Source organism: Mirounga angustirostris, unplaced genomic scaffold, assembly GCF_029215605.1.
Source record: "Mirounga angustirostris isolate CCGP_5_RB_7025 unplaced genomic scaffold, mMirAng1.0.hap1 SCAF_9, whole genome shotgun sequence".
In the NCBI taxonomy this organism is placed as follows: Eukaryota; Metazoa; Chordata; class Mammalia; order Carnivora; family Phocidae; genus Mirounga; species Mirounga angustirostris.
Window position 1 is genome coordinate 109,640,798 of NW_026991717.1, and position 26,067 is coordinate 109,666,864.

General features: G+C 34.9%; 1 protein-coding gene across 8 annotated transcripts in view; it reads left to right on the forward strand.

Moving 5' to 3' along the window:
* The window catches only part of FUT8 (fucosyltransferase 8), a 315,924-nt gene that overhangs the window by 149,478 nt on the left and 140,379 nt on the right, over positions 1-26,067 (forward strand). For 7 of the 8 annotated variants that reach the window (XM_064571176.1, XM_064571180.1, XM_064571175.1 and 4 more), the window contains one exon: positions 5,999-6,427. The exons of the other annotated variant lie outside the window; for it this stretch is intronic. In XM_064571176.1, the coding sequence (XP_064427246.1) occupies positions 6,225-6,427 (203 nt within the window). In that variant the 5' untranslated portion in view covers positions 5,999-6,224. The remainder of the gene's footprint in view (positions 1-5,998; positions 6,428-26,067) is intronic. 8 annotated transcript variants of the gene reach the window in all.

The window sequence follows — 26,067 nt, forward strand, 5'->3', positions numbered from 1 at the left end:
GTCCATCCTTACTAACGCTTTCCATGTCTTTGGATGGCTGCATCACAAGATAATCTCTCTCAATGTTCTTTGTAATTTTTGATTAGTTGTTGGAGAGTGTGATGTTTATTTTGTTGTCTTTCTTGAAAGAATGTTGAGTTTTGTTTTGATAGGCATTTAGTTTACTTTTAGATCACCTTGATCCTTTTGTAGCTTGTTTTTAAGTTTTGTTATAGCTTTTGTAAGCCTTTTCTTAATTCTATGGCTAGAGTCATTAAACTCTGGCTTATGAACTATCTATAGCCTATTTTTATATAGCTTTTGAGCTAAGAATGGATTTTACATTTTTAAAGGGCTATAAAGAAACAAAAATAAAAACAAAACATATGTGATAGAGGCTGTATGTGTCTCACATAGCTTATGGTATTTATTATCCTGCTCTCTAGAGAAAATTTTCTGATCCCTGACCTAGGGCTTACTTAACCCTAACTTCTTTTTTTTCTTGATTATTTTATTTTATTTTTTAAAATTATTAACATATAATCTATTATTTGTTTCAGGGGTACAGGTCTGTGATTCATCAGTCTTACACAACACACAACACTCACCACAACACATACCTTCCCCAATGTCCATCACCCAGCCACCCCATCTCCCCACCCCCAACCCCTCCAGCAACCCTCAGTTTGTTTCCTAAGATTAAGAGTCTCTTATGGCTTGTCTCCCTCTCTGGTTTTGTCTTGTTTCATTTTTTTCCTCTTTCCCCCTATAATCCTCTGCCTTGTTTCTTAAATTGTGCATATCAGTGAGAACATATGATAATTGTCTTTCTCTGATTGACTTATTTCTCTTAGCATAATACTCTCTAGTTCCATCCACATTGTTGCAAATGGCAAGATTTCAATATTTGATGGCTGTGTAATATTCCAACCCTAACTTCTAACGTCTAAGATGTTTTATTTCTTTATTCAGTAGGAAACTGAATGCACCAGGTTTTCTCTGTGGCATTTTCATTGTTTTTGGTTGGAACTCTTCTATAAAGGTTTTCCCCTTTATAGAATCTCTGAGAGATACTCACTTTTCAGTTACCTAGTATTTAATTTGTTGATAATTGTTCTTTGCCAGCCTCATAAAGTCTTATGCATGCAGAGCTTAGTATCCTATACACATTTTTGGATCCTTTTCTCTGGGCAGCTCCCTTCCCTTCAGTATACTGACTTGTAGATTCTATCCCCCTTAAATTTCTTAAACTTTAGTCTCTAACTTACCACTTCAGGAAGACAGCTGTGCTTTGCCTGGGTTCTCGACTTTTGTGTGGGTGTTCAGTAAATTTTAGGCAGAAAGCTAGAGTGATTATAGGACTTAACCTTTGATTGTTAACCTTATCCCAGACATCGCAATCTTGTCTGGCTATTGTCCAATCTCTGAAAACAGGTTTTCTAAATATTTAAGTTTTCTAGTTGTTTATATCTGAGGGCAAGTCTAGTGCCAGTTATTCTGTCATGGTTAAAAGTAGAACTCTGGTTAGCAAACATTAATAAAAATGCCTTTAGACTTCCAATATAGCATTAATCTAATATTTATTGAATTGCTTATTTGCTCTAAATTGAGTTTAGTTTTTATAGTATTTGTAAGATGTGTTAGAAGGATGTATAAGAAAACATGATTAAGATTAAATTCTGTCTGGTATCTTGAATGCCGGCTCTGGGCTTTAGACTTTGTACAGCTTGCTGGGGACAGAAAGAATAACACATGAACTGAAGACCAGGCACTCAGCCCCAGTAGGAAGTAGGCATGTATACTAATTATTGTTACATAACAAATCACCCTAAGACTAAGTGATTTAAAACAATTAATCTGTTGGTCAAGAATCTGGGCATGGCTTAGCTAGATCTTCTGGCTATGGTCTTTCAAGAGCCTGAAATCAAAATGTGGACCAAGTTTCAGTCACATTCAAGGCTTGACTGGTGCAGAATCCATTTCCAAACTTACTCACATGGTTGTTGGCAGATTCTGCTCCATTCCTCATGGGCCTTTTCATATGGCAGTATCAGAGTAACAAGAGAGAATGGGCGCAAGATAGAAATATGTCTTTTGTAAACTTATCTCAGAAGTGAAATCATATCACTTTTGCTGTATTCTATTTACAAAGCAAGTCACTAGGTCCAGCCCACACTCAGGAGGAGTAGATTACACAGGGCATGAGTACAGGACACAGGGATCATTGGCAGCCATTTTAGAAACTGCCTATAATAATATGTGGTATATAAATTATACAAAATATTATAAATGGATCTATAAAATAACATAACAGCATTAATACATGTAGCATAATAACAATTTGCTAGTGATATGCTAACTGCTTCCTATAGATTATTTTATCTAAGCTTTTTCTAGTATTCTGTGGGAGAGGTAGTATGTATTATATCCATTTTACAGATAAAGAAATTGAACTTCAGTAAGGTTACTTTGCTATGATGTAGCAGAAGGAAGATTCTAGTCCAGGCTTTGCCTATTCTACTACCCATATTTTTAATCTCTGTATCTTATCAGCATTAAAATACTATTACCTTTTATTGAGCACCTCTTATGTGCCAAGCATTAAGTACATTATATATTAACATCATTTAAGCCTCACAGTAACTTTATTAAAGCTCTGTTTTACTGATTATATACTTTAGCTTTCAGATTCAAGAAATTACTTTGAAAAATTACATACATTTTTTTGTTTCAGAGACATTAAGCAAATACAACCCAAAGAATCTCTGTAAATACAAAAAAAAAAATCATTTAAATACCTACTACGTTAAAAAAAAAGTGGTATTCACTAATTAAATAAATTTGTGGAAGGAAGCCTGACATATTTCAATCCTTATAATATTCTGCAGTATATATATATACATACATATATATGTGTACATATATATTCTGCAGATGAAAGGTGGTATGTGAATCTCAAACAGGAATGAATTTATAAATACTTAAAAAGAAAACAACCCGCTCCTAGAAGAAATCTCAACAAACACTACTATATAAATTTTAGTTAGAAATTAGCTCGTTGTAGTTAATGTTGAAATATTTTTACTAATGAATTTGAAATATTTTCACTAATAAAATCTTTCACAAATTGGCTTTCATATCAAGATCTGTACATACTTTCTTCAGTCATCCCATTGTCTTTGTGATATGAATCTTTTAGATGAGGAAAATAAGACAAAGTAAAGAGAAATTATTTTCTCATGTTTGAAAGGTACCATAAGTAGATGTTATGGTCTTTTAGACCAGTTTATTTTAATTATTTGAGGGTGTTTTGTAAGGTATATGTTGACAATAGTAAATCCTAAAGCTTATGGATGACTATTTTTGAACCATTTTCCTTATAATAATAGAACTGTCTTACTTTCTACATTCAGATTTGCTTTCGTAAGTGGGGCAAAAATGCAGTTGAAGCTGATGTGCATGAATTATGTCATATGTCATACTAGCATATGTCATGTGTGACATCCTTCACTCATTCATTCACTTATTTATTTATTTATTTAAAAATGTTATTAGTACCTACTACGTGCCAAGCACTGCTCTAAGTACTTGGGATACATCAGTGAACAAAATGGATAAAAATCATGGAGTTTACATTTTGACAGACATGGTTCAGACAATAGGCTGATGCTATTAATTAAGAAAATGACCATGTTTTGTTCCTACAATAATTTTTAATGTATTTTTACAACTCATGTAATATGTAGTAATTTAATATTTTGGTATTTAATATTTTGGTTATTTTTGATAGTAGTTTATGAGAATTTAAAATGTTTTATGTAACAAAATTTATGTTTCTGTAGACTTTTATTTCTATTTAAGTTATATTATACTTTTGCTGGCTTTGAGTATTATAATTTTTGTTGTAATTTTAATAAACTGTTACAGCACATCTTTTTATTTAAATGATTTGTGTTTAGAAAGCGATCTTTACTTTTGTTTATCACAGTTATCTTTTTTTTTTTTATCACAGTTATCTTTCTAAGTTAACTTTTGCTATGAAGGGAAAGATTAAAAAATTTAAAACCTTGGGGCACCTGGGTGGCTTAGTCGGTTGAGTGTCCAGCTCTTGGTTTCAGCTCAGGTCATGATCTCAGGGTCCTGAGATCAAGCCCTTCATGGGTCTGTGCTCAGCATAGAGTCTGCTTGGAATTCTCTCTCCTTCTCCCTCCTCCTCCCACCCTCCACTCCCGTGTGTGTGCACTCTCTCTCTCAAATAATAAAATTTCTCTTTAGTTTGTCTTATTTTCCTCATCTAAAAGATTCATATTGCAATTCATATCTTATTGGTATAGCTTGGAATTAACTAGACTATATTATAGGTTGGCATATGTTATAACAGCAATTTACGGTGTTGCATATGTTGTCACAAACAGTATTATTAACTCAAATGTTAATAGTTAAGCTTCTTTTGCTGACTTACTGAATTAAATCCATCCCTTAGACCATCAGAATGGATTCATTTTTTTTTTAATTTACTTTTTAACCAGGAAGCCCTGAATATCTGCATTTTTTCCACATATGAAAAGTAGACATCTTATGACTGATCTTTGACCTGAAAGGTTGAGTAGTCCCTCATCATTCTTATGTTTTAGTGAATAGATGGGGTTACCTGAGATTGGAGGAACAGGGTTTTGGGAAAGGATTTTGAGGGAGACAAGAATGAACAGTGGCGTCACTAATAAGAATGTTCTCAATAGGCTTAAGCATAGTTATTAAAGCAACAGACAAAATGCCAAGTTTTCTTTTGGATTATTGCTTTTTTAGTTGGTTTTCAAACAATTCTCAATACAATTCTTTTCATTGTGTGTTTTAACTAGTGTAAACTGGTAACAATGAAGAAAACAGTGTAGGAATAGGAAGGAAGTAGAACACTTGTTTGAAGAGATTTGCTTTTCTTTGAATACTTGGCCACTTAAAAACAGCTGAGATTTGAGGTTCAAAAGTAGGAAAATAGCAGCTCTGTGCTAATTTTTGAGGCCTTTTCTCCAACTTTTCTGTCTAGTTTTTAATAACTGCTTAATTAATACTCAAGTGCCCATCACATTCAGTCTTCAATATAGAAACTATTTCTTGTCTTTTCTCTTTTTTACAAGGAACTCTGTGCCTGGAGATACAACTTCTCTTATAAAGCTCTGAAATTATCAAATGGTGTTAAAGTTATATCTTTGCACCTACAATTTTTTTCCTTGGGGAAAAAGCTGTTTTGCTTCTAGAGGGTATTCTAAGCCTGTTGATGAAGTGACAAATGAAACCCACAGCCAAGCCTGAGAAAGCATGTGCATGTGTAACTTAAGATGCACAGTGACTGTATAACTGATATAGACTTATATTGCAGTTATTGGTATTTTTTAATAAATTCAAGGAAGGGAAAATCTAGCCTAATCTATATGAACCTTTGCTTGTGATATTTGGAATGGTTACCAGCTGCTTAATGGCTGCGATAACCTTTGCTTAGTTAATATGCATGTCACTTTTAGAATTTATCAGTGACAATTTGCCTGTCACCTGCAGAGCTAAGTAGTGTAATGGCAGCTGAGCAGTGAGATGGAGGGAGATGGAGTTGAGATCTTATAGGAATGAGAACATGTTTCTGTTGAGATAATGGAAACATTGGGCCAAAATATGTAGTTGAATATATTTTGTTTGGTTTTGATTGCTTATTCAAAGATACAGTCTTTTGATCTCCATGTATTATCTATTGCACAATGATGTAAGAAGGAAAAGTGATGATGGCACTTAGAGGACTTTCAAGTTTAGAGCTAATTAATTTATCTGGTAGAGCCCTGGTGTACATGAGTGATTTAATACGCAGACGTAAAAGCTTTTGCTTTTTACTTATTATTAGGCTGTTAGATTATTTGCCAGCCTGTTGACCAGTCAACACCAGTGTGTTTCCTTTATTTAACTCCATGAATATCAGCATATGCTATTTTGCATATCCTAAATAATTTAAATACATTTCTTACTCTTTCCACAGCATGTAGAGTCCATGAAGCACAGGACAATAAAGCTTCCTACTCATACCACCAGGAGGATCTCTTTGAAAGATTCACTACAGGACTACCAGAGACACCAATTTGTCTGAAGCATCATGTGTTGAAACAACAGAAGGCAACTACTTTTGCACTAGCTAGAAACAGAGTTATGATGTTTTCATTTCTTTGAGCTCCAGGAAGCCAGGGGAGTGAGTTGAAAATCTGAAAATGCGGCCATGGACTGGTTCCTGGCGTTGGATTATGCTCATTCTTTTTGCCTGGGGGACCTTGCTATTTTATATAGGTGGTCACTTGGTACGAGATAATGACCATCCTGATCACTCTAGCCGAGAACTGTCCAAGATTCTGGCAAAGCTTGAACGCTTAAAACAGCAAAATGAAGACTTGAGACGAATGGCTGAATCTCTCCGGTAGGTTCTAAAAAATTGAAGGAAGAGTGATGAAGTACTGTACTTTGTTTATAGTTGCAGGGCTTCATTCAACTATTAAAAAATACTTAATGATTTCTTTAAACTGCTATTTTTGCAAAAATTTAAATATTTTATTGAGATACTTCTTATACCAATGATATCTCTATATATTTAACATAGAGAATTTTTCCAGGGTGTCAAATCTTATTTTATATATTATATATTAATACATATTAATTTCTGTATTAAAATATGAATTTTAATATAGAAAAACCATGCCATTTAATTTGCTTTTATATTTCATTTATAGTTATCTTCAGCATTTTGATTAATTTTGATACTAAACATTAAAAACAAACTTTGTATGATTTAAATTAGTGCATATTAAAATTTTTATTGTATGGACAATAACAAAGACGTTTATAATAGTTGAGAGGCTGAGTGAGTCTATAACTTGTTAAAATGAAGAAACAAAAATTCATTGCTAAATAAAACAACTGGATCTGGAATCTAGGGAATTGTTACTGTTGCTACTTCTAGTCTGTTAAAAATGTGGCATATATGTTAGAAGGCATCAACTGTTTGGAAAAATAAAATCTTATATTTTCAGGGAACAAATAATTCCTAAATTCTAATTCCTCTACTTTATATATGAAGGTGATTATCTATTTAGTGCTTGCTGTTTCTCAAGCTAGAGTTTGAAGATTTGAGATAAAGAGTTGTCATTACTCTAGAGGTGGTAATTGACCCTAAGGGAAGTAGTGTAGAGAAAAAGAGCACAGAGTTCATTTCTTTTTGAGAAACAAGAGAGGAAGAGTGCTGGATTGTGGACGCTGAGGAGCATTCTGTGAAGGAAGAATATAGTTGGCAGTGTCACATACTCTAAGGCTTTAGAGAAGACTTCTTTGGTTCTCCCATTCCCTCACCTCCCCGCCACCACTGCCCTTGCACTCTTTTAGAACTTACTTCTTTCTCTCAACTTTTTTCTTCACCATTATACTATTTTTGGCCCTTTTATGTTCGATGGAGGACAACACCAGGTGTTAAGAATTTTACACAATGAAGGAAAAATTATTCCTGTCATTTGTAGTAGTACCATGTGGTAAAATATAAAGTAACCAGGGATTAGAAAGTGGACAGATAACTTCTTGAATTTATATATCATTTTATTTCCTTTTGGGTGGGAGCCTGGGAGTATCATGGAGAAAGTAGAGTCTCACTTGATGATTTGTTACGAGATTCAAAGATTGCTAATTTAGAGGTAATAGTAGCTATCACTGAGGGAGAGTGTATCATGTGCCAGGTATGTGCCAAGGGCTTTGCATAGATTATCTCATTGAATTTCATAAATTTCCTTATGAGATGCTGGTACTGTTTTCATAACCATTTTACAGATGAGGAATCAAAGGAATATTGAAGAATTTAATTTTTCTTGAGGTTATACTTTCACAAGTGGTGGAGCTTCCTTTGCATCCTGGCAGTATGACTCAAAAGCCTGGGCTGTGATGAGGTGTATTGCCTCTGTGAAGAGAAACCAGAGAGAAGTCAATGATTCAGAAATCTCAACTAAAAGTCTCATGTAGGAGATCACCAAGAGCAGCTGCTGCACTAGTTGATTTTGGAGTATGCTTTGATTGTAGTAAAATCTTGTTCTACATCCTGGGATTATTGCTTCTTGGTAAAGATTCTGCTTCTTAACAATTTAGGCTCATATAAATAATTGATTATTTTTCTCCTCATTTCAGCTTCAATACTGATACTTCATTTGGCTTATTTCTGACTGCCAAGGTTCTTGTTTTTATTGTTTGAAAGAAAGCTTGCCTTTAATAATAGTTGTTTCTTCTGCAGAATAACCTTTGGGTCTCTTAAGTCAATTCTTTGTATCCTTTTGTGTTGAAATTAAATTCTCAACTACTACATTCAAATATAGAGACAACTTGTAAAAGCTGAGACAGTATGTCATGCTGTAATACTGTAATACAATCTGAAAACAGACTGAGTCCATTTTTATATATAGGTAGATAATTTTAGGAAAATAAATAAGTAATTCTTTTCCCTCATTAGGGAAGAAAACCTCCTCAGGCCCTTCCATCAACTTTACGGGTAGGGCCATTTGTGTTTCAGCCAAAAGGATTGCATTTTAGAGGCCCTAGCATAAAAGTAGAGGTGGTACTGACATTGGTGATTTTTCCCTCTCATTTTAACATTTTGTACCCAATTTGCTATGTCTTTTTCTCAGAAGAAAATGTGTTCGTAAGCTAGACTAAAAAGGAGTAAATTCATATGTCTGTAAAACTAGGTCAATTCTTTGGGATGAGGCATATGGATTGGATTTGGAAAGAAGCTTGAAATTACAGTGTTTAAGAGTTAGGACAATAGTTTTAAGAGCAATTAACCAATCCGCCAGCTAGAATTTGCTAATTTTCTTGATTGTACTACACATTTAGAAAAATAATCATTATTCTGGGGGATGCAGATGTTTAAGTACAATATTTGGGAGGTTCTATGTGTGTGTGTTTGTCTGTGTCTATTTAATTCTGACTTATTGATGAATAATTTCTGTACAGTAAAATTCATTTTTTTCAGCATGTAGGTCTATGAATTTTGGCAAATGCTTACAGTCGTGTAACTATCACCACAGTCAAATTATGGAAGAATTCTGCCTCCCACCAGAATTCTGTTGTGCCCTTTTGTAGTCAGATTCTAGCCTTACCTTCTGTCCCTGGTACTGATTTGTTTTCTGTCCTATATTTTATTGTGTTCTAAAACATCATATAAATAGAATAATGTAGTATATAGCCTTTTGAGTCCAGCTTTTTTCATTTATAATGTACTTGAGACTCATTAATGCTGTTGTGTGGATTGGTAGTTTTTTTCTTTGTCTATTATTTTAATTCCTTTTTAATACTGAGTAGTATTCCATAGTATGGACATATCACAGTGTTGTCTTTTTTTTTTAAACGCATTGACCCTTGAAGGTTGTTAGGGTTGTTTCTGTTTTTTGGCAATTACCAACAAAGCTGTTACAGCATTTGCTCTGTAGGTTTTTATATGAACATAAGTTTTTATTTCTCTTGGGTAAATATCTAGGAGTGGGATTGCTGGGTCATTTTAGTGTATGTTTAATTTTTTTAAGAAGTTGCCCAAAGGTTTTCCAGTGTTGGTATATCATTTTGCATTCCCACCAGCAAAACTTGAGAGTTCCAGTTGCTCTCACTCTTGCTAGTATTTGGTATTGTAAGTTATTTTTATTTTAGCTGTTTTAACAGATATGTAGTATTATCTCACTGTAGTTTCAATTTGCATTTCCATAATGAATAATGATGTTGAACATACTTGTTCATGTGCTTATTTGCCACTCTTTAGTGAGGCATCTGTTCACATTTGTTAACCTATTTTATTATTTTTTATTTATTTGAGAGAGAGAGAGAGAGAGCATGAGCATGAGCAAGGGGAGGGGCAGAGGGAGAAAGAGAAACTAACTCCCTGCAGAGCAGAATGCAGGGCTAGATCCCAGGACCCCAGGATCATGACCTGAGCTGAAGGCAGATGCTTAACCAACTGAATCACCCAGGTGCCCCTGTTACCTATTTAAAAAAATTGAGTTTTCTTACTAAAATTTGTTTTCTTATGATTGCATCTTTTTAAAAATTGTGTTTAGATATAAAATTTTAAATATATATGCATATATGATAAAGTAAAAACTGGCTTAAAACAAATTTTTTTTTTCTTGATTATTTAATTTGCATTGTCCTCAGTGGGGTTGTTTTTCTTGTTTGGGGTCACTCTTGTGACTGCTGCATTGTGGTAAGACAGTCCAGATGACTTCACTCGCATGTTTGATGATTAGCTGGGACCATCATTTGGTTCCCTTCCATGTGGCTTCTCCAGCAGTATAGCCCAGGTTTCTTATGTAGTAGTGTTCTAAGAGGGCAAGAGCAGAAACTGCAGGTCCTTTTGAGGCCAAGTATATCAAAAGTCACACAGTGTCACTTCTGCCACATTTTGTTAGTGTATGCAAGAGGAAGGGACACTCCGTATTCAGGGAAGAGAGGGAAGAACTGCATAGAATTTGTAGCCATATTTAACCCACCAGTCTCATCTCCAGAAGTAATCACTTAGGTCAAATCATTGTGGTCCTGACAGCTGGAGTTTAGTTTAGACTTTGTTGATAGGTAATAGGGAGCTATGGTTGGGCTTCTGGCAGAGGAATGACACATTGAAAATGGTTGAGTAAGATACAGATTTTCAGGTGGATTGCTTCACTGGACTGAAATTAACTAGGAAACATAGTATTAATCTAGACATGAGGTGATGCTGACCTAGATTAAATTAATGGTTGAATTTGTTGGCTCGGGAACCAAGGTACATCTGCTTATTTCCCCATGTTTTCTGTATGCTCTTATTTGGTATTCCCCAGACATCCCTTTCTTACTTGTTAATTGCCAGCACATTAGGTGAACATGTGGTAGGCTTTCTTTTAAAAACTTAGAGATAATCACTCAGCCTGCCACCCTACAGGAGTGCCTTTCCATGCTTCATGTTTGTTTTATCTCAACCTTTAATAATGTGAAGTTACTGTCAGTTCACAGAATCTTTGCTTCTTGGAATTTGAATCTGCCACTTTGCCTCTCAGTCAGGGCTGACATTTAGCAGAAAATACCTAGAAAATTATTGAAACTTCTTCAGAAATCCCTTGAGCAGTGAACCTTAAGTGGGCCAGATGTCAGAACTGGATAGAACTTGTAAAATCTAAAGAGTACTTAATTGGCAGTGTTCCTTTTAACGTAAATCCTTTGTGTTCTAGGTTCATTTATTTTTGAGAGTACAAATTTAAAAAATTCAAACGTGACTTTGAGACCAATTAATAAGGTTGTTTGTTTGGTCCAGGAAAACCAAAGACATTTCTTCTGGAATTTAGACACTAGCTGTAAACTGTAAATTTACAAACCACAAAGAATATATAATTAATTAATGGCTTATCTGTTTTTCTGAGCTACGTAGTAATTTTCCCAGATGGATTAGAGCCAAAGCATGACTCTTCTGATGGAAAAATTTGACTGAGGCAACAGAAGCATGGAACACTGACATAGGTAGAAAGGAAACTGATGTAATGTTTCACAGGTCATATTTTACTTCTTCTATTTGAGAAGCTGGTATTAGAAAGTGGGGGGGGGGGATGCCTTTGTTCCTATTGGTTGATTGGAAAATTTGCTCTAGGCTGTCTTCTCTGTAACTGCTCATCTGTCATGTAGAGAGTGTACTTATATTCCTAGAGCAAGTGAATGGATTGGAATGTATAGGGCACCTGCCATCTACCTATAACCTTCCCTTATATATGTGGCTTTTATTTTTGCAACCCTGCATCCTTTACTCCTTATGCTATTAAGAATATCTAATTTTTCCTTAAGGACAATACTTCTTCCCTATGTGAGAATATCTTTTTTTTAAATTTTATTTATTTTATTATGTTAGTCACCATACTAACTAGTCATCATTAGTTTTTTTTTAGTTTTATTGCCTTAAACTATTTAAAAAATTTTTTTATTGTTATGTTAATCACCATACATTACATCATTAGTTTTTGATGTAGTGTTCCATGATGCATTGTTTGTGTATAACACCCAGTGCTCCATGCAGAACGTGCCCTCTTTAATACCCATCACCAGGCTAACCCATCTTCCTATCCCCCTCCCCTCTAGAACCCTCAGTTTGTTTTTCAGAGTCCATCGTCTCTCATGGTTCGTCTCCCCCTCCGATTTCCCCCCTTCATTCTTCCCCTCCTGCTATCTTCTTCTTTTTTTTTTTTTTTTTAACATATATTGCATTATTTGTTTCAGAGGTACAGATCTGTGATTCAACAGTCTTGCACAATTCACAGCGCTCACCATAGCACATACCCTCCCCAATGTCTATCACCCAGCCACCCCATCCCTCCCACCCCACCCCCCACTCCAGCAACCCTCAGTTTGTTTCCTGAGATTAAGAATTCCTCATATCAGTGAGGTCATATGATACATGTCTTTCTCTGATTGACTTATTTTGCTCAGCATAACAGCCTCCAGTTCCATCCACGTCGTTGCAAATGGCAAGATCTCATTCCTTCTGATGGCTGCATAATATTCCATCGTATATATATACCACATCTTCTTTATCCATTCATCTGTCGATGGACATCTTGGCTCTTTCCACACTTTGGCTGTTGTGGACATTGCTGCTGTAAACATCGGGGTGCACATACCCATTCGGATCCCTACATTTGTATCTTTGGGGTAAATACCCAGTAGTGCAATTGCTGGATCATATGGTAGCTCTATTTTCAACTTTTTGAGGAACCTGCATCCTGTTTTCCAGAGTGGCTGCACCAGCTTGCATTCCCACCAACATTCCCTTTCTCCGCATCCCCACAAAACATCTGTCATTTCCTGACTTGTTAATTTTAGCCATTCTGACTGGTGTGAGGTGGTATCTCATTGAGGTTTTGATTTGGATTTCCCTGATGCCGAGTGATGTTGAGCACTTTTTCATGTGTCTGTTGGCCATTTGGATGTCTTCTTTGGAAAAATGAAAATGGTGGCCTCCCAGTCTCCGCCCTGGAGGAGCTGAAAACTTGGGGCCGACTCCTCAGTGAGCCCCCAGAGAAAAACAGTCAGTCACTCCCGTCTCCCCGCTCTCCGGCCGCACTCCGTGCTCACCGGCCTGTGACGGCCTGTGACCGAGCACTTCTATCTCTGGTACACGACCCCGGGTGGAGTCTCCAAACCCAGCAGATCCCTGCGGTGCGCTCCCGCGCCACTCCTCCCGGGGTGGAAGGGGAGTCTCCCCGGATCTGCCACTTGTTGGGTCCCTGCTGGAAGAGCGGTGGCCCGACTGTGCCACGAATCACATTTTATGCCAACCCCGAGCTGAGAGCCCACTCATCGGCTCCGTCTCTGCAGCCGGCTTCCATGCTCCGATACCTGGGAGCTCTGCTGCACTCAGGGACCCCCGGTCTTTCTGTGACCCCGAGGGTCCTGAGACCACACTGTCCCACGAGGGTTCCACCCCCCACTTAGCCACTGGAGCAACGTCCCTCAGCGGAGCAGACTCTAAAAGTTCTGCTTTTGTGCTCCGGGGCTCTATCACTTGCCAGAAGCAGCTGTTGGAGGCCCCCTCCCCCACCGTCCATCCTCCCGAATATTGCCTCGATTTCACTTCTCCACACGTCCTACCTTCCAGAAAGTGGTCGCTTTTCTGTTCAGAGAGTTGTTGCTATTCTTTTCTTCGATCTCCTGTTGAGTTTGTAGGTGTTCAGAATGGTTTGATCCCTATCCAGCTGAATTCCTGGGACCAGACGAAATTTAGGTCTCCTACTCCTCTGCCATCTTACTCTGCCAAATCATTAGTTTTTGATGTAGTGATCCACGATTCATTGTTTTCATATCTTAGTGAGATTTGTAGTCAAGATTCCTAGCCTTCCCAGTCTGACAAACAGATGCTATCTCCCTGAAAATTTTACTAACTTTTTTATATATTGCTGGATTAAATTTGTCAGTGTTTTTTTCTATGTTAACAAGACATGTTTACCTGTAATTTTTCCTTCTTATGATGTCTTTTCAGTTTTGGAGCAAGGTTATACAGGCCAGTTCTATTCTCTAGAAGGGTTTTATAAAATTGGTACTCATTCTGTCTTAAATCTTTGTTAGAATTCTTACCAGTGAAGCCATTTGGGTCTAGAGTCTTTTGGGGAAGGTGCAGGGTTTGAGTTGGGGAGTGAAAGGGGACATGTGGGAAGGTTTTAAATTCTGGATTTGATCTTTTTAATAGAAATTGGCCCATTCAGATTTTCTCTTTCTTTCTTATATCAGTTTTATAATGTTTTTTTTAAGGAATGTTTCCATTTATCAACATTGTCAAATGTATAAACATAAAGTTGTTCATTATGCCTTTCTAATTTTCTTCTCCATACCTGTAATACCTGTAGTAATGTCCCCTTTTTCATTCCTGATACTGATTGTGTTTTCTCCTTTTATCTTGATAAGAGTTTTATCAGTTTCATTTACCTTCTCAAAGAACTAGTCTGGTTTTTTTTTGTTTTATTTGTTTTTTCTCTAATCATATGTCTGTATTTTATTGATTTCTATTCTTGGTTTGATAATTTTTTATAGTGTCTTTCATGAGTGTTTTTTTGTTTTGTTTTTTTGCTGTGGTTTTTAAAGCTTTTCAGAAAAAAATTTGTATCATTGATTTTAAACCTTGCTTCTTTTCTAATACATGCCTGGTGAACTTCAAATTTCTCTCTAAGCACAGTTTTAAGTTGCATCCCACAAGTTTTGACAATATCCTATTTTAATTTAATTAAAATGATTAAAAATTTAAAAATATTTTCAAATTTCTATTGTTATTTTTTTCTTTGACCCATAGGTTATTTAGGAGTGTGTTGCTTAATTTCTAAGTAGGACACTCTCTTCCTTCTCTCCAACTGGAGTGATTGAATATGGTAAGAGTAAGGTGATAAAACTTACTTTACATTAGTGTTCTCGGGCAGTATTTTGAATTTGCCTTTATTTTATGTAGTGTTGTGTTTTTCCTGTAATTATATGTATACATATGTAATCTTTCAAACATGGGCATTCACTTTGTAAGTGTAAATGTACAAAGTTCCCATTGTGGATGGTTTATCCTTTTGTTCATGTATTGACAAGTTATAACTGTTGATTTGGAAGCAGGTATTTTTGATGATTACTTTTTAATTGAATTTTCAAAATATAGATAAAACTATAATCAGAATTAGTCAACAGTTCAACACAAGTAAGTATAGCTTTCATATAAATAATCAGAGACTATTCAAGTGTGAATTAAATTTGGCTATCATTTTACCAGGGATCCTTATAATAACCCACTTGCTGAAGATGGTTGGATCTCTGGGGTTTTTGTGTGTGCTTGGCTTTAATGTGTGTTTGGTTTTAAATGGCAAACTATGGCTGCTGGGACAAATCCAGCCCTCCCTTGTTTCTTTGGTTTCTGTTTTTGTTTTTGTTTTTTAATGGCTCCCAAAGAAAGAATGGTTTTACATTTTTAATGGTTGGAGAAGAAATAAATTCCAAGGAGAACATGCAGCAGAGGCTATATGGGAGCCACAAAGCCTGAACAGTTCCCTATCTGGCCCTTTATACAAAGTTTGCTGACCAAAAGTTTGTATGAATCAGGATGTACTCATTTTTAGCTCGTTTCTTTCTCTTAATCTCTAAATTGTTATGCATATTGCATGTGAGTATTGACATGCTCTGAAAGTAAGTCAGAGTCCAATTATTGATATTATTCTTATGTTTTTGCTTATTTTACTATAAATATATACTTTGATTTCTTCTTGCCTTATGCTTTTACAACTATTCCATGTTTTCATCGGTCTGCCTCCTTGAAACAGTTTATATTTAGAGCTGAAATGGGACTTATGGGTAAGAGATTGGGTATGTTTAGAAACGAACAGTCTGGTGAAATGAAAGGAGTGTGAGTTTTTCAGATTTGAATTTGGATCTCAAGTATACTACTTACTAAATGATCTTGAAAAAGATTTACAATCTTTCTGATCTTCAGGTTTTTCACTTGTAAAATGGCAATAATAATCTATTTTGCAATATTGTTAAGTTTTGACAAAAGACTTAAAAGCTTATTGAGAAGACATCCTTTGTATTAGTAGTTCATCAATAAATAGTAATTTTAGCTAATGGTAGTTGATAATCTAGTTTTAGCTAATGGTAGTTGATAATCTAGTTTTAGCTAATGGTAGGTAGGTCGTAATCTAAAAAGCACATGGCCTTAAATACTTTTCATAGAATTCAGAATACTTATTTCCTTTGTTTCTAATAGAAAGAACTCTCTTATGTCAGATGTTTAGCACAGTTGGATTAGAATTCAAAAACCTATGTATTCTTTAGAGTAACTCTACCTTGAGAAAATTACTTAAGCTCTGTGGGCCTAGAATCAAAACTGAAGAACGTCGATTGGGATAGGTGATCACATTTGATAGATCTGTATGTTTTTGCAAACACAATAGTTAAATAATACACTAGGTTGAATTGGAGCATAGAATTGGCTTTACTCCTTATAATTTGGTTCTCATGACTAAATTATGTTTTTTTTAACTGATTGATGCTTTTAGGTATAGGAATTACAATTCCCCATCCTAAGCTTTATTTAAAATATAAGAATTTTAATTATTAATTATCACTACCCACAAAGGTCTCTAGGGAAGAATGGATTGTTCTTTGACAAAGGTGTCACACAATAAAAATACTAAATTCTTAAATAACTCGTTTGAAAAAATTTAAACTTTGTGTTTTAATTATTTTCCATATATAAATGCCATAGAGACAAAGTGAATTTGCATTAAATATTTTAAAATGTATGAATATTTGCGTTTAGGAGCTGGATTAAACATTTTTTACGTAATATCCTTTATTCTTTTACTGGTATTATGGAGCTGATAAGAGCTCTAAACACTTGATAATTGAAGGTAATAATAACAGGAAATATGGCTATAGTCATCAATTTCAGTGTTACCTGATTTATCGAAGGTACATAATCTAATAGTTGTTTAGAAAACAACTTTTCTGACTATTTCTCATATTTCTTTTAGGCAGACTTTTATTTCACTATGAAGATGTTTGTTTTGTTTTTGCAGTTCTCACATTGACAGTTTATAATTCATTCAGTTAAAATGATGAAAGAAAATGGTTATTTAGTTTCAGAGATCAGTATTCTAGACAAAACTGTCTGGAGGAGAATAAATATAAAAAGATTTCAAAATATTATAGTTAGCCTGTGAATTACAATGGCTAGAAGGAAGTATAGTATAAAATAGCACACTGTGCTTTTCTTGTTGTTGTTGCTGGTTCAAATAAAATAAGTTTGATTTTAATCCAGGCTTCTGTTCTTTTAAACTGTATGCAAAAGGTATTGCTTGGCAGAGATGTTTCACATCAGAAATACATAAGAGATTCTAGTAAGGTTTGGAGAGAAACTGAGGTTCCCCTAATAAATGCAGATGCTAAATCTGCAAATAAATAAGGACAAAAGGGACATTCAGAAGTATAGTTTAATATTAATTCTAATTTGTATTCAGTAGCACGTCGAAAATATCTCTTACCACATGATACGTACAGAAGCTAAGTGACTTAGTCATTTTTCTGCAAGTCAGTGGCAGAAACAGAAATAGAATCTTCCAAGGAATTATAAAGCTGTATCTAATATTCAGTACACTGCCAACACTGTCATTTTTTATACCTTTTCAAGTTCCTCTTCCCTTAAGTATTTACTCAGGACAGTATGTTTTACTAGCCTACAAATAATGACCAAAATATCCTATAATTACTTCTGCAGTTGTTACATGTGATCAGAGGCTCCATCTACCAATATTAGAAATGGTGATTTGAATCATTACAACTTTAAATTATACAGATACACCTGTATAAGCATATAGGGGCTATGTTTAATATTTATTGAACTTAACTATAGTAACAGCTTATAATCTGTATTAATAAATACAAATGGCACATTTGACACAGAAGTTTGCTATGATCAGTACTTGTAGCATTTCATGTGGGTCATGGATTTATAGGAAGAAACCATATGCTATAAGATTAGATTATTTGGTCAATCGTACATAAGCTTATTAGAAGTGGTGTGGCCACGTGGAGTAGGAATATATGTAATTATGTCCAAATGTAGCTTCCATTGGCCCTTTAGAGTATCATAAACTGCCTGTGCAATTGTCCACACAAGGTATTGTCTTGCCAGCTCTAAAGTCATTTGCAGTTATACTGTAATCTTTTTATACCTGGAACTAATGTCAGCTTTTTGGAAGAATGTTCACAGTCTATGCATTTCCATTTATGGGAATGTATACCAGCTTTGGGGTCTATAAGTTCTTGAGCCAGACCCAACACCAGTAAAGCCCTATTCTGATCCTTAAGAAGAAAGCAAAATTCAAGATATCTCAATAATAAATATGCCTCTAGCTTCCCAGCATTTTGGAGAGTATCTCTCTCCAAAATACTATTAGTGTTGTACCCTCTACACACACACACACACACACACACACACACACACACACACGGAAGATTGGTTGCAAACTAACCTACACCAGTTGATCATTATTATTTGACTACTTTTGATAGCTATTGGTAGCTATATTGGTAGCTTCCCCAAACTAGAGGTCAGTGAGGAAGACAGGCCTCCTCCCTCATAATTTTGCCAACATTTAATGTGTTACAGTGAGACAAGGCTTGGATTGAATTCTGCCACATATAGAAACATAATAAGCCGGTGCAAAAACAGTCACGCAATATATTCTGTAACTCTGAAGTCCACACCCTCTATCCTTTTAAGTGTTCTTGCAATACCTTCTGTAAAAGGTTCTCTTAAGGCAGTTGTGGCATTATTCTAACTACTGGATTTGGTCAATCTTCTGTTCAGGTATCTGAGAATATTTGAATCAGTCCCTGGACATTATGTTTTTGGAACCTAAGCCTAATGCACCATCCCAAAGATTATAGACTGCTGGGTTTACTAGATTCTTACATGCTGTTCATAAAGTACTTCTGTAACATTTCTAGATATTTCACATTTTCATGTATATTGAATTAATTATAACAATGAAATAATATTTCTAGAGTCTTCTTAGCTAATAAACTGCCTTTTATTGGAAATAAAGCTGGCTGAAGAGCTTAATAGTACTGTTTCCTTTGGGATATTGTCTTCTTCCCCCAGATTTATTGAGATATAACTGACACATAACATTCTGTAAGTTTAAGTTGTGAAGTGTGATGATTCGGTATTTGTATATATTATGAAATGTTTACCACAGTAAGGTTAGTTACTTAATTACATGTGTGTGTGTTAAGAACTTTTAAGATCTACTGTATTAGCAACTTCCAAGTATACAGTACAGTATTATTAACCATAGTCACCATGCTGTACATTAGATCCCCACAGCTTATAACTAGAAGTTTGTGTCCTTTGATCACTTTCACCCATTTTCCCCATCCTTCCATCTCTCTACCCCCTGGCTACAACCAATCTACTCTGTTACTTGGAGTTTGATTTTTTTTAGATTCTAAGTTATAAGTAATATACATATTTGTCAATATACATATTTGACATATGTATATATGTCATATTTGACAATACAGTATTTGTCATACTCTAATTTATTTTGCTTAGCATAATGTTCTCAGGGTTCATCCATGTTGTTGCAAGTGTCAGGATTTCCATCTTTCTCATGGCTGAATAATATCCAGTTGTATATGTATACACATATTCTTTATCCATTCATCCATTGACAGACACTTGAGTTGTTTCCATGTCTGACTTTTATGAATAATGCTGCAATGAACGTGGGAGTGCAGATACCTCTTTGAAATACTGATTTTATTTCCTTTGGATATATATTCAAAAGTGAAATTGCTAAATCATACGATAGTTCTATTTTTAATTTTTTTGGCAACCTCCATACTGTTTTCCATAGTGGCTGTACTAATTAACATTCCCTCCATCAATGCACAAAGGTTCCCTATTCTCCACAGCCTTGCCAACACTTCTTATATCTTGTCTTTCTGGTAATAGCCATTCTAACAAATGTGAGGTGATATTTTATTGTGATTTTGATATGCATTTCCATGATAGTGATGTCAGGCACCTTTTCATGTGCCTGTTGGCAATTTGTTTGTATTCTTTCAAAAAATGTCTATTTAGTTCTGCCCCCCATTTTTATTTATTTATTTAAATTTTTTTTTTAAAGATTTATTTATTTATTTGACAGAGAAAGACACAGCGAGAGAGGGAACACAAGCAGGGGGAGTGGGAGAGGGAGAAGCAGGCTTTCCACCGAGTGGAGAGCCCGACGCGGGGCTTGTTTCCAGGACCCTGGGATCATGACCTGAGCCGAAGGCAGACGCTTAACGACTGAGCCACCCAGGAGCCCCTCTGCCCCCCATTTTTAAACCAGCTTTCCTTCCTGTGCAGAGCTTTTTTTTTTTTTTTTTTTTAGTTTGATGTCGTCCCACTTACTAATTTTCCTTTTGTTGCTTGTGTTTTTGGCAAAAATCATTGCCAAGACTGACATAAATGGGCTTTTCCCCTGTATTTTCTCTCAGGAGTTTTATGGTTTCAGTTCTTAAGTCCTTAGTCTATTTTGAGTTAATTTTGTTAGTGATGTAAGATAAGGGTCCAATTTCATTCTTTTGCATGTAATGATCCACTTTTCCCAGCACCATTTATTGAAGAGACTTTTTCCCTTTGAGTATTCTTGGCTCCCTTATCAAATATCAGTTGACTAAGTATTTGGGGGTTTATTTCTGGGCTCTTGTTTCTTTTCCATTGGTCTATGTGTCTTTTATGCAAATACTGTACTGTTTTGATTACTATAGTTTGAAATCAGGAAGTGTGATGTTCCAATTTTGTTCTTTCTTCTTGAGATAGTTTTGGCTATCTTTTGTGATTCCATACTAATTTTAGGGTTGTTTTTTCTATTTCTGTGAAAAATGCCATTGGAATTTTGGTGGGGATTGCATTGAATCTGTAGAGGGCTTTGGGTAGTATGGACATTTTAATAATATTAATTCTCATCTATGAACATGGGATATCTTTCCATTTGTGTCTTCTTCGGTGTACAGATCTTTCACCTCCTTGGTTAAATTTATTCCTAGTATTTTATTGTTTTGATGCTATTGTGAATGGAGTTTTTAAAAATTTTTCAGGTGTTTTGTTCTTAGTGTATAGAAACAACTCATTATTGTATGTTGATTTTGTATCCTGCTACTGTACTGAATTTGTTGATTAGTTTTAACAGGTTTTTGTGGTGGAGTCTAGGATTTTCTATATGAGAGATGGTATCATTTCCAACAAAAACAAGTTTACTTCTTCCTTTCTGATTTGGATGCCTTAATTTATTTTTCTTACCTAATTGCTCTGGCTAAGACTTCCTCTACTGTGTGGAACAGGAGTGGTGAGAGTGGGCATCCCTTTCTTCTTCCTGATCTTAGAGGAAAAGCTTTCAACCTTTCACCACTGAGTGTGATATTTGCTATGAGTTTTTCATATGTAGCTTTTAGTATGTTGACATATGTTTTTTATGCACCCAATTTGTTGGTTTTTTTTTTATATGCAAGGATGTTATATTTTGTCAAATGCTTTTCTGGGTTTATTGAGATAATCATGATTTTTATCTTTCATTCTGTTAATATGGTGTATCACACTTAGTGATTTGCATATGTTGAAGTATCTTTGCATCCCAGGATATCCTACTTGATCATGGTTGTGATCCTTTTAATGTACTCTTGGATTAGATTTGCTCATATTTTGCTGAGAAATTTTTCATCCATACTCATTGGAGATATGGGTCTGTAGTTTTCTTCTTGTAGAGTCCTTTCCTGGCGTTGGTCTCAGGGCACTGCCTAATAAAATGATTTTGGGAGTATTCTCTCCTCTATTTTTTGAAAGAGCTTAAGAAAGATTGGCATTAATTCTTCTTTAAATGTTTGGTCGAATTCATGAAACAGTCTGGTCCTGGGTCTTTTTTTTGTTGTGAGATTACTGATCCAGTCTCCTTACTTTTACTGGTCTGTTCAGATTTTCTGTTTCTTCATTATTAAGTCTTAGTAGGTTGTATGTTAGTTGGAATTTATCTATTCTAGGTTATTCCGTAGTCTTAAACTCCTTTGAGTTTCTATGGTACCAGCTGTAATTTCTTTTCTTTCATTTATAATTCTATTTATTTGATCCTCTCTCTATCTTAGTCTAGCTAAAGATTTGTTAACTTTATCTTCTTAAAATACCAGCTTTCATTAATATTTTCTGTAGTTTTCCTGATCTCTATTACATTGATATCTGCTCTGTTACTTCCTTTTTTCTGCTAACTTTGGTCTTTGTTCTTTTTCTATTTCCTTGAGGTGTAAAGTTAGGTTGTTTATATGAGATGTTTCTTTCTTCTTAACGTAGGTGTATATTGCTATAATGTTGCCTCTTAGAACTGATATTGCAGCATCCTATAGGTTTTGATAAGTTACGTTTAATTTATTGTTTAATTTCTACATATTTGTTCTTTTCATAGCTTTTCTCCCTGTTACTGATTTCTAGTTTCATGTCATTGTGGTCAGAAAAGACACTTAGTGTGAGTTCAGTGTTTTTGTGACCTATCATGATGATCTACTCTGGAGAATGTTTCACGTGCACTTGAAAAAAATGTGTGTTTTGCTGCTGTTGGATGTAATATTCTGTATATGTCTGTTTGGTCCTTTCTGTGTAAAATGTGGTTCATGTCCAGTGTTCTTTCCTTGTTGATTTTCTGAAGGAATGCTTTGCTCATTGTTCAAATTAAGGTATTAAAGTATTCTGTTACTGTATTGTTGCCTGTTTCTTCTTCATTTCTGTTAGTATTTGCTTAATGTATTTTGGTGCTCTGATGTTGGGTGCCTGTATATTTACAGTTATTATATCTTGTTAATGAATTGATCCCTTTATCATTTGTAATTACCTCCTTTGTCTCTTTTTAAAGTCTTTGGATTATAATCTATTTTGTCTGATAGAGATATAGCTATCCTTGCTCTCTTTTGGTTTCCATTTATATGGAATTGCTTTTTTTCCATCCCTTCACTTTGAGCCTCTGTGTGTCCTTAAAGCTGAAATGAGTCTCTTGTAGACTGGGTATGTAGCTGGGTTTTATTTTTTTATCCATTTGGCCACTCTTTATCTTTTGATTGGAGAATTTAGTACCTTAACACACAGAGTAATTATTGCTATTTGGAAAGTTACTGATGCCATCTTATTAATTGTATGGGCCAAAACATTAAGGAGGAGGGAACACTTTCAAACTTAATTATATTTCTACAAAAAAGAAAACTAGAGACTATCCCTGATGAATATGCAAAAATTCTCAACAACAAAATATAAGCAAATCTTAAAGGGCTTATTCCCTAATAAAATATTTTGTTACTCCTTGAGTGTAGATTTAGAACACACATACACCAATACACACAAATGCATTCACCACATACACCATTTGCTAGATATTTTAAAGTTAATTACTAACATTGTGGTATAGTTATATAGAGACTGACTATTTATCATCCTTTAAGGGAAATTACATTTGATTTTCATCTTATTTTTGTTTCTGTTATATTTCCAGTAACATTTGTATACAGAGAACCACTGCTTCAGAGCAGATGTCATGCCTGATCTGCTTCATTTAAAGGAAATCAGGTTTCATGGAAATCATAAATTATGTAAATGGTTCTTTTAATGACCTTTTGTCTTAACTTGGTATACAAGATATCAATAGAACAGTCATCCTTAAAGTGATAATCTGTAGTCAGGTAAGAAATCTTAAGTTAGATGAGCAATTAGTATAGTCTAGTAAGTGAAAATAAGCATGCATATGTTGCCTGAATTGTATTAATTAATGTTCAAAGATATAACAGACTTAATTTAAATATATGAAACTTCTGTGTTTAGAGAACCAAGCAAATAAAAAATTGCATCATGCTTTCAAAGCTTAAACCCCGAGAGAATGCTGTTTCTGGTATGCCTCTATGCATGTATAAATGTGTGTATATTCATACTGTCCTCCCTTCCCCTGAGTTTTCTCTGTCCATTGAGGTTCTGTCCATTTTTCAGGGCCTTTGTCCAATAAGCTTCTTCCTAAAGACTTTCCTCAGTTTCCTTCTTGCATAAAATTATCTATTGTAGTACTTGTTTTTACCAGACTTGTATTAAAAACATTTATGGACTTGGGGTGCCTGGGTGGCTCAGTCGGTTGGGCATCCGACTCCTGATTTCGGCCCAGGTCATGATCTCAGGGTCCTGGGATTGAGCCCTGTGTCTAGCTTCCCCACTCAGCAGGGAGTCTGCTTGTTTCTCTGCTGCCCCACTCCCAGCTTGTGTGCTTTCTCTCTCTCTCTCCTTCTCTCAAATAAATGTTAAAAAAAAATTTGTGGACTTGTTTTTCTTAACCTCTTTAGTGTTAACTACCTTGAAAGTAGGGGCTATTTAATTCATCTTTGTATCCTCCACAGTATTAAACATAGTGCCTTCTACAGAGTACATTTTGAGTATGTTTTTAGGAATGCATTTACTTAGAGTTTTAATACCAAAATATTCCAGAGAAATTCATTTTAAGGATGTTTCTTTTTTCATCCTAATTGATCAATCTGACTGGTTTTTATTTACCTATTTTTTTGTTGTTGACTCCAACTGCTTCAAGGGAAGGTTCTTGGAATTAATTTGGGAAGCACCCTGACATATTTGGACTTTAAGGAAGAAAATTATATCCATATCTCTACATCAAAGAACCAGTGGTAATTATAGGAGGATAGATATTTAAAGAGCATGCCATGTAGGTTGCTATTGTGTCCCTCTTCTCTTTACTGAATTCCCATTTCCCCCTCCCCAAATATCCAATCACTAGGACAGAAGTAGGCTAGGAAACGTTTCTTTGACTAACTGCCAAGGTTATTAATGATGTTTAAAAACTTTGTAAGATGATGATTTGCTCTTGTAGTTGATGAGTGTTTTTTTGTAACTTTATAAATGAGAAACAGGATGGTTTACATGTTATGTTTAGTGTAAAGGAAAACTTGAAAATAATTTTATACTCTTTATTTGTATTCTTTATCTGAGAAAATTTTTTCTTTTTGATATAAAAAATTAGAAGAATGATGCTATAATGGTTTATATAACTATACTTCTGTTTTCATGGAACTATCCCAAAGCAGTGGTTTTCAAATTGTGGTTGTCTTTTTTTTATTATTTATTTTTTAAATTCAAGCATAATTAAAATGCAGTGTTGTATTATTTTAAAGTGTATAGTATAGTTATTCAGCAATTCTATACATTACTCAGTGCTCATCAGGATAAGTGTTCTCTTAATCCCCTTCACCTATTTCACCCATTCCTCCCCACCCCCACCTCTTTCTGGCAAAGTGTGGTCATTTGACAGTAGCATAAACATTACCTGGGAACTTATTACAAATCCAGATGCTCAAGCCCCACTCCCAGGCCTCTTGAATCATAAACTCTAGAAATGTGGCTCAGTAATTTAACAAACTGTCTAGATGGATCTGATGTGTACTTTTAATAGGTACAGTTAATAAGATGGCATTAGTAAGTCCTTACTTACTAATAATTACTCTCATTGTAAATGTATTGAATTCTCCAATCAAAAGATGGAGTGATTAGATGGGTAAAAAAACAAAGCCCAACTATATACAAGAGACCACTTCAGCTTTAAGGATACATGTAGGCTCAAAGTGGAGGGATGGAAAAGATTAAGAACCACTGCCCTAATAGGTATAAAAATTTGATATTTAAAGTCCTGATAGAGAAAATTCATAACAGAAAAAGAAATAGTTAACTACCAGTAAATCATCTTTGGGAGTTTATCATGATGCAGTTAGTCTCAGAAACCTGGTAGTGTTTACTAATGAAATAAATATTCACATCTTGTTTTCTGTTAAGTGTAAAACTTCATGCAATATGATGGAAGTGAAGTTTATATTAGTTCAAAAGCACTTATTGGGAACCTTCTATTTATTCATTTTAGGAAGATAGCTGCTTTTGCAAGATTTATATTGACTCATTTATGCAGCCAAAGCTTCTATTAACAG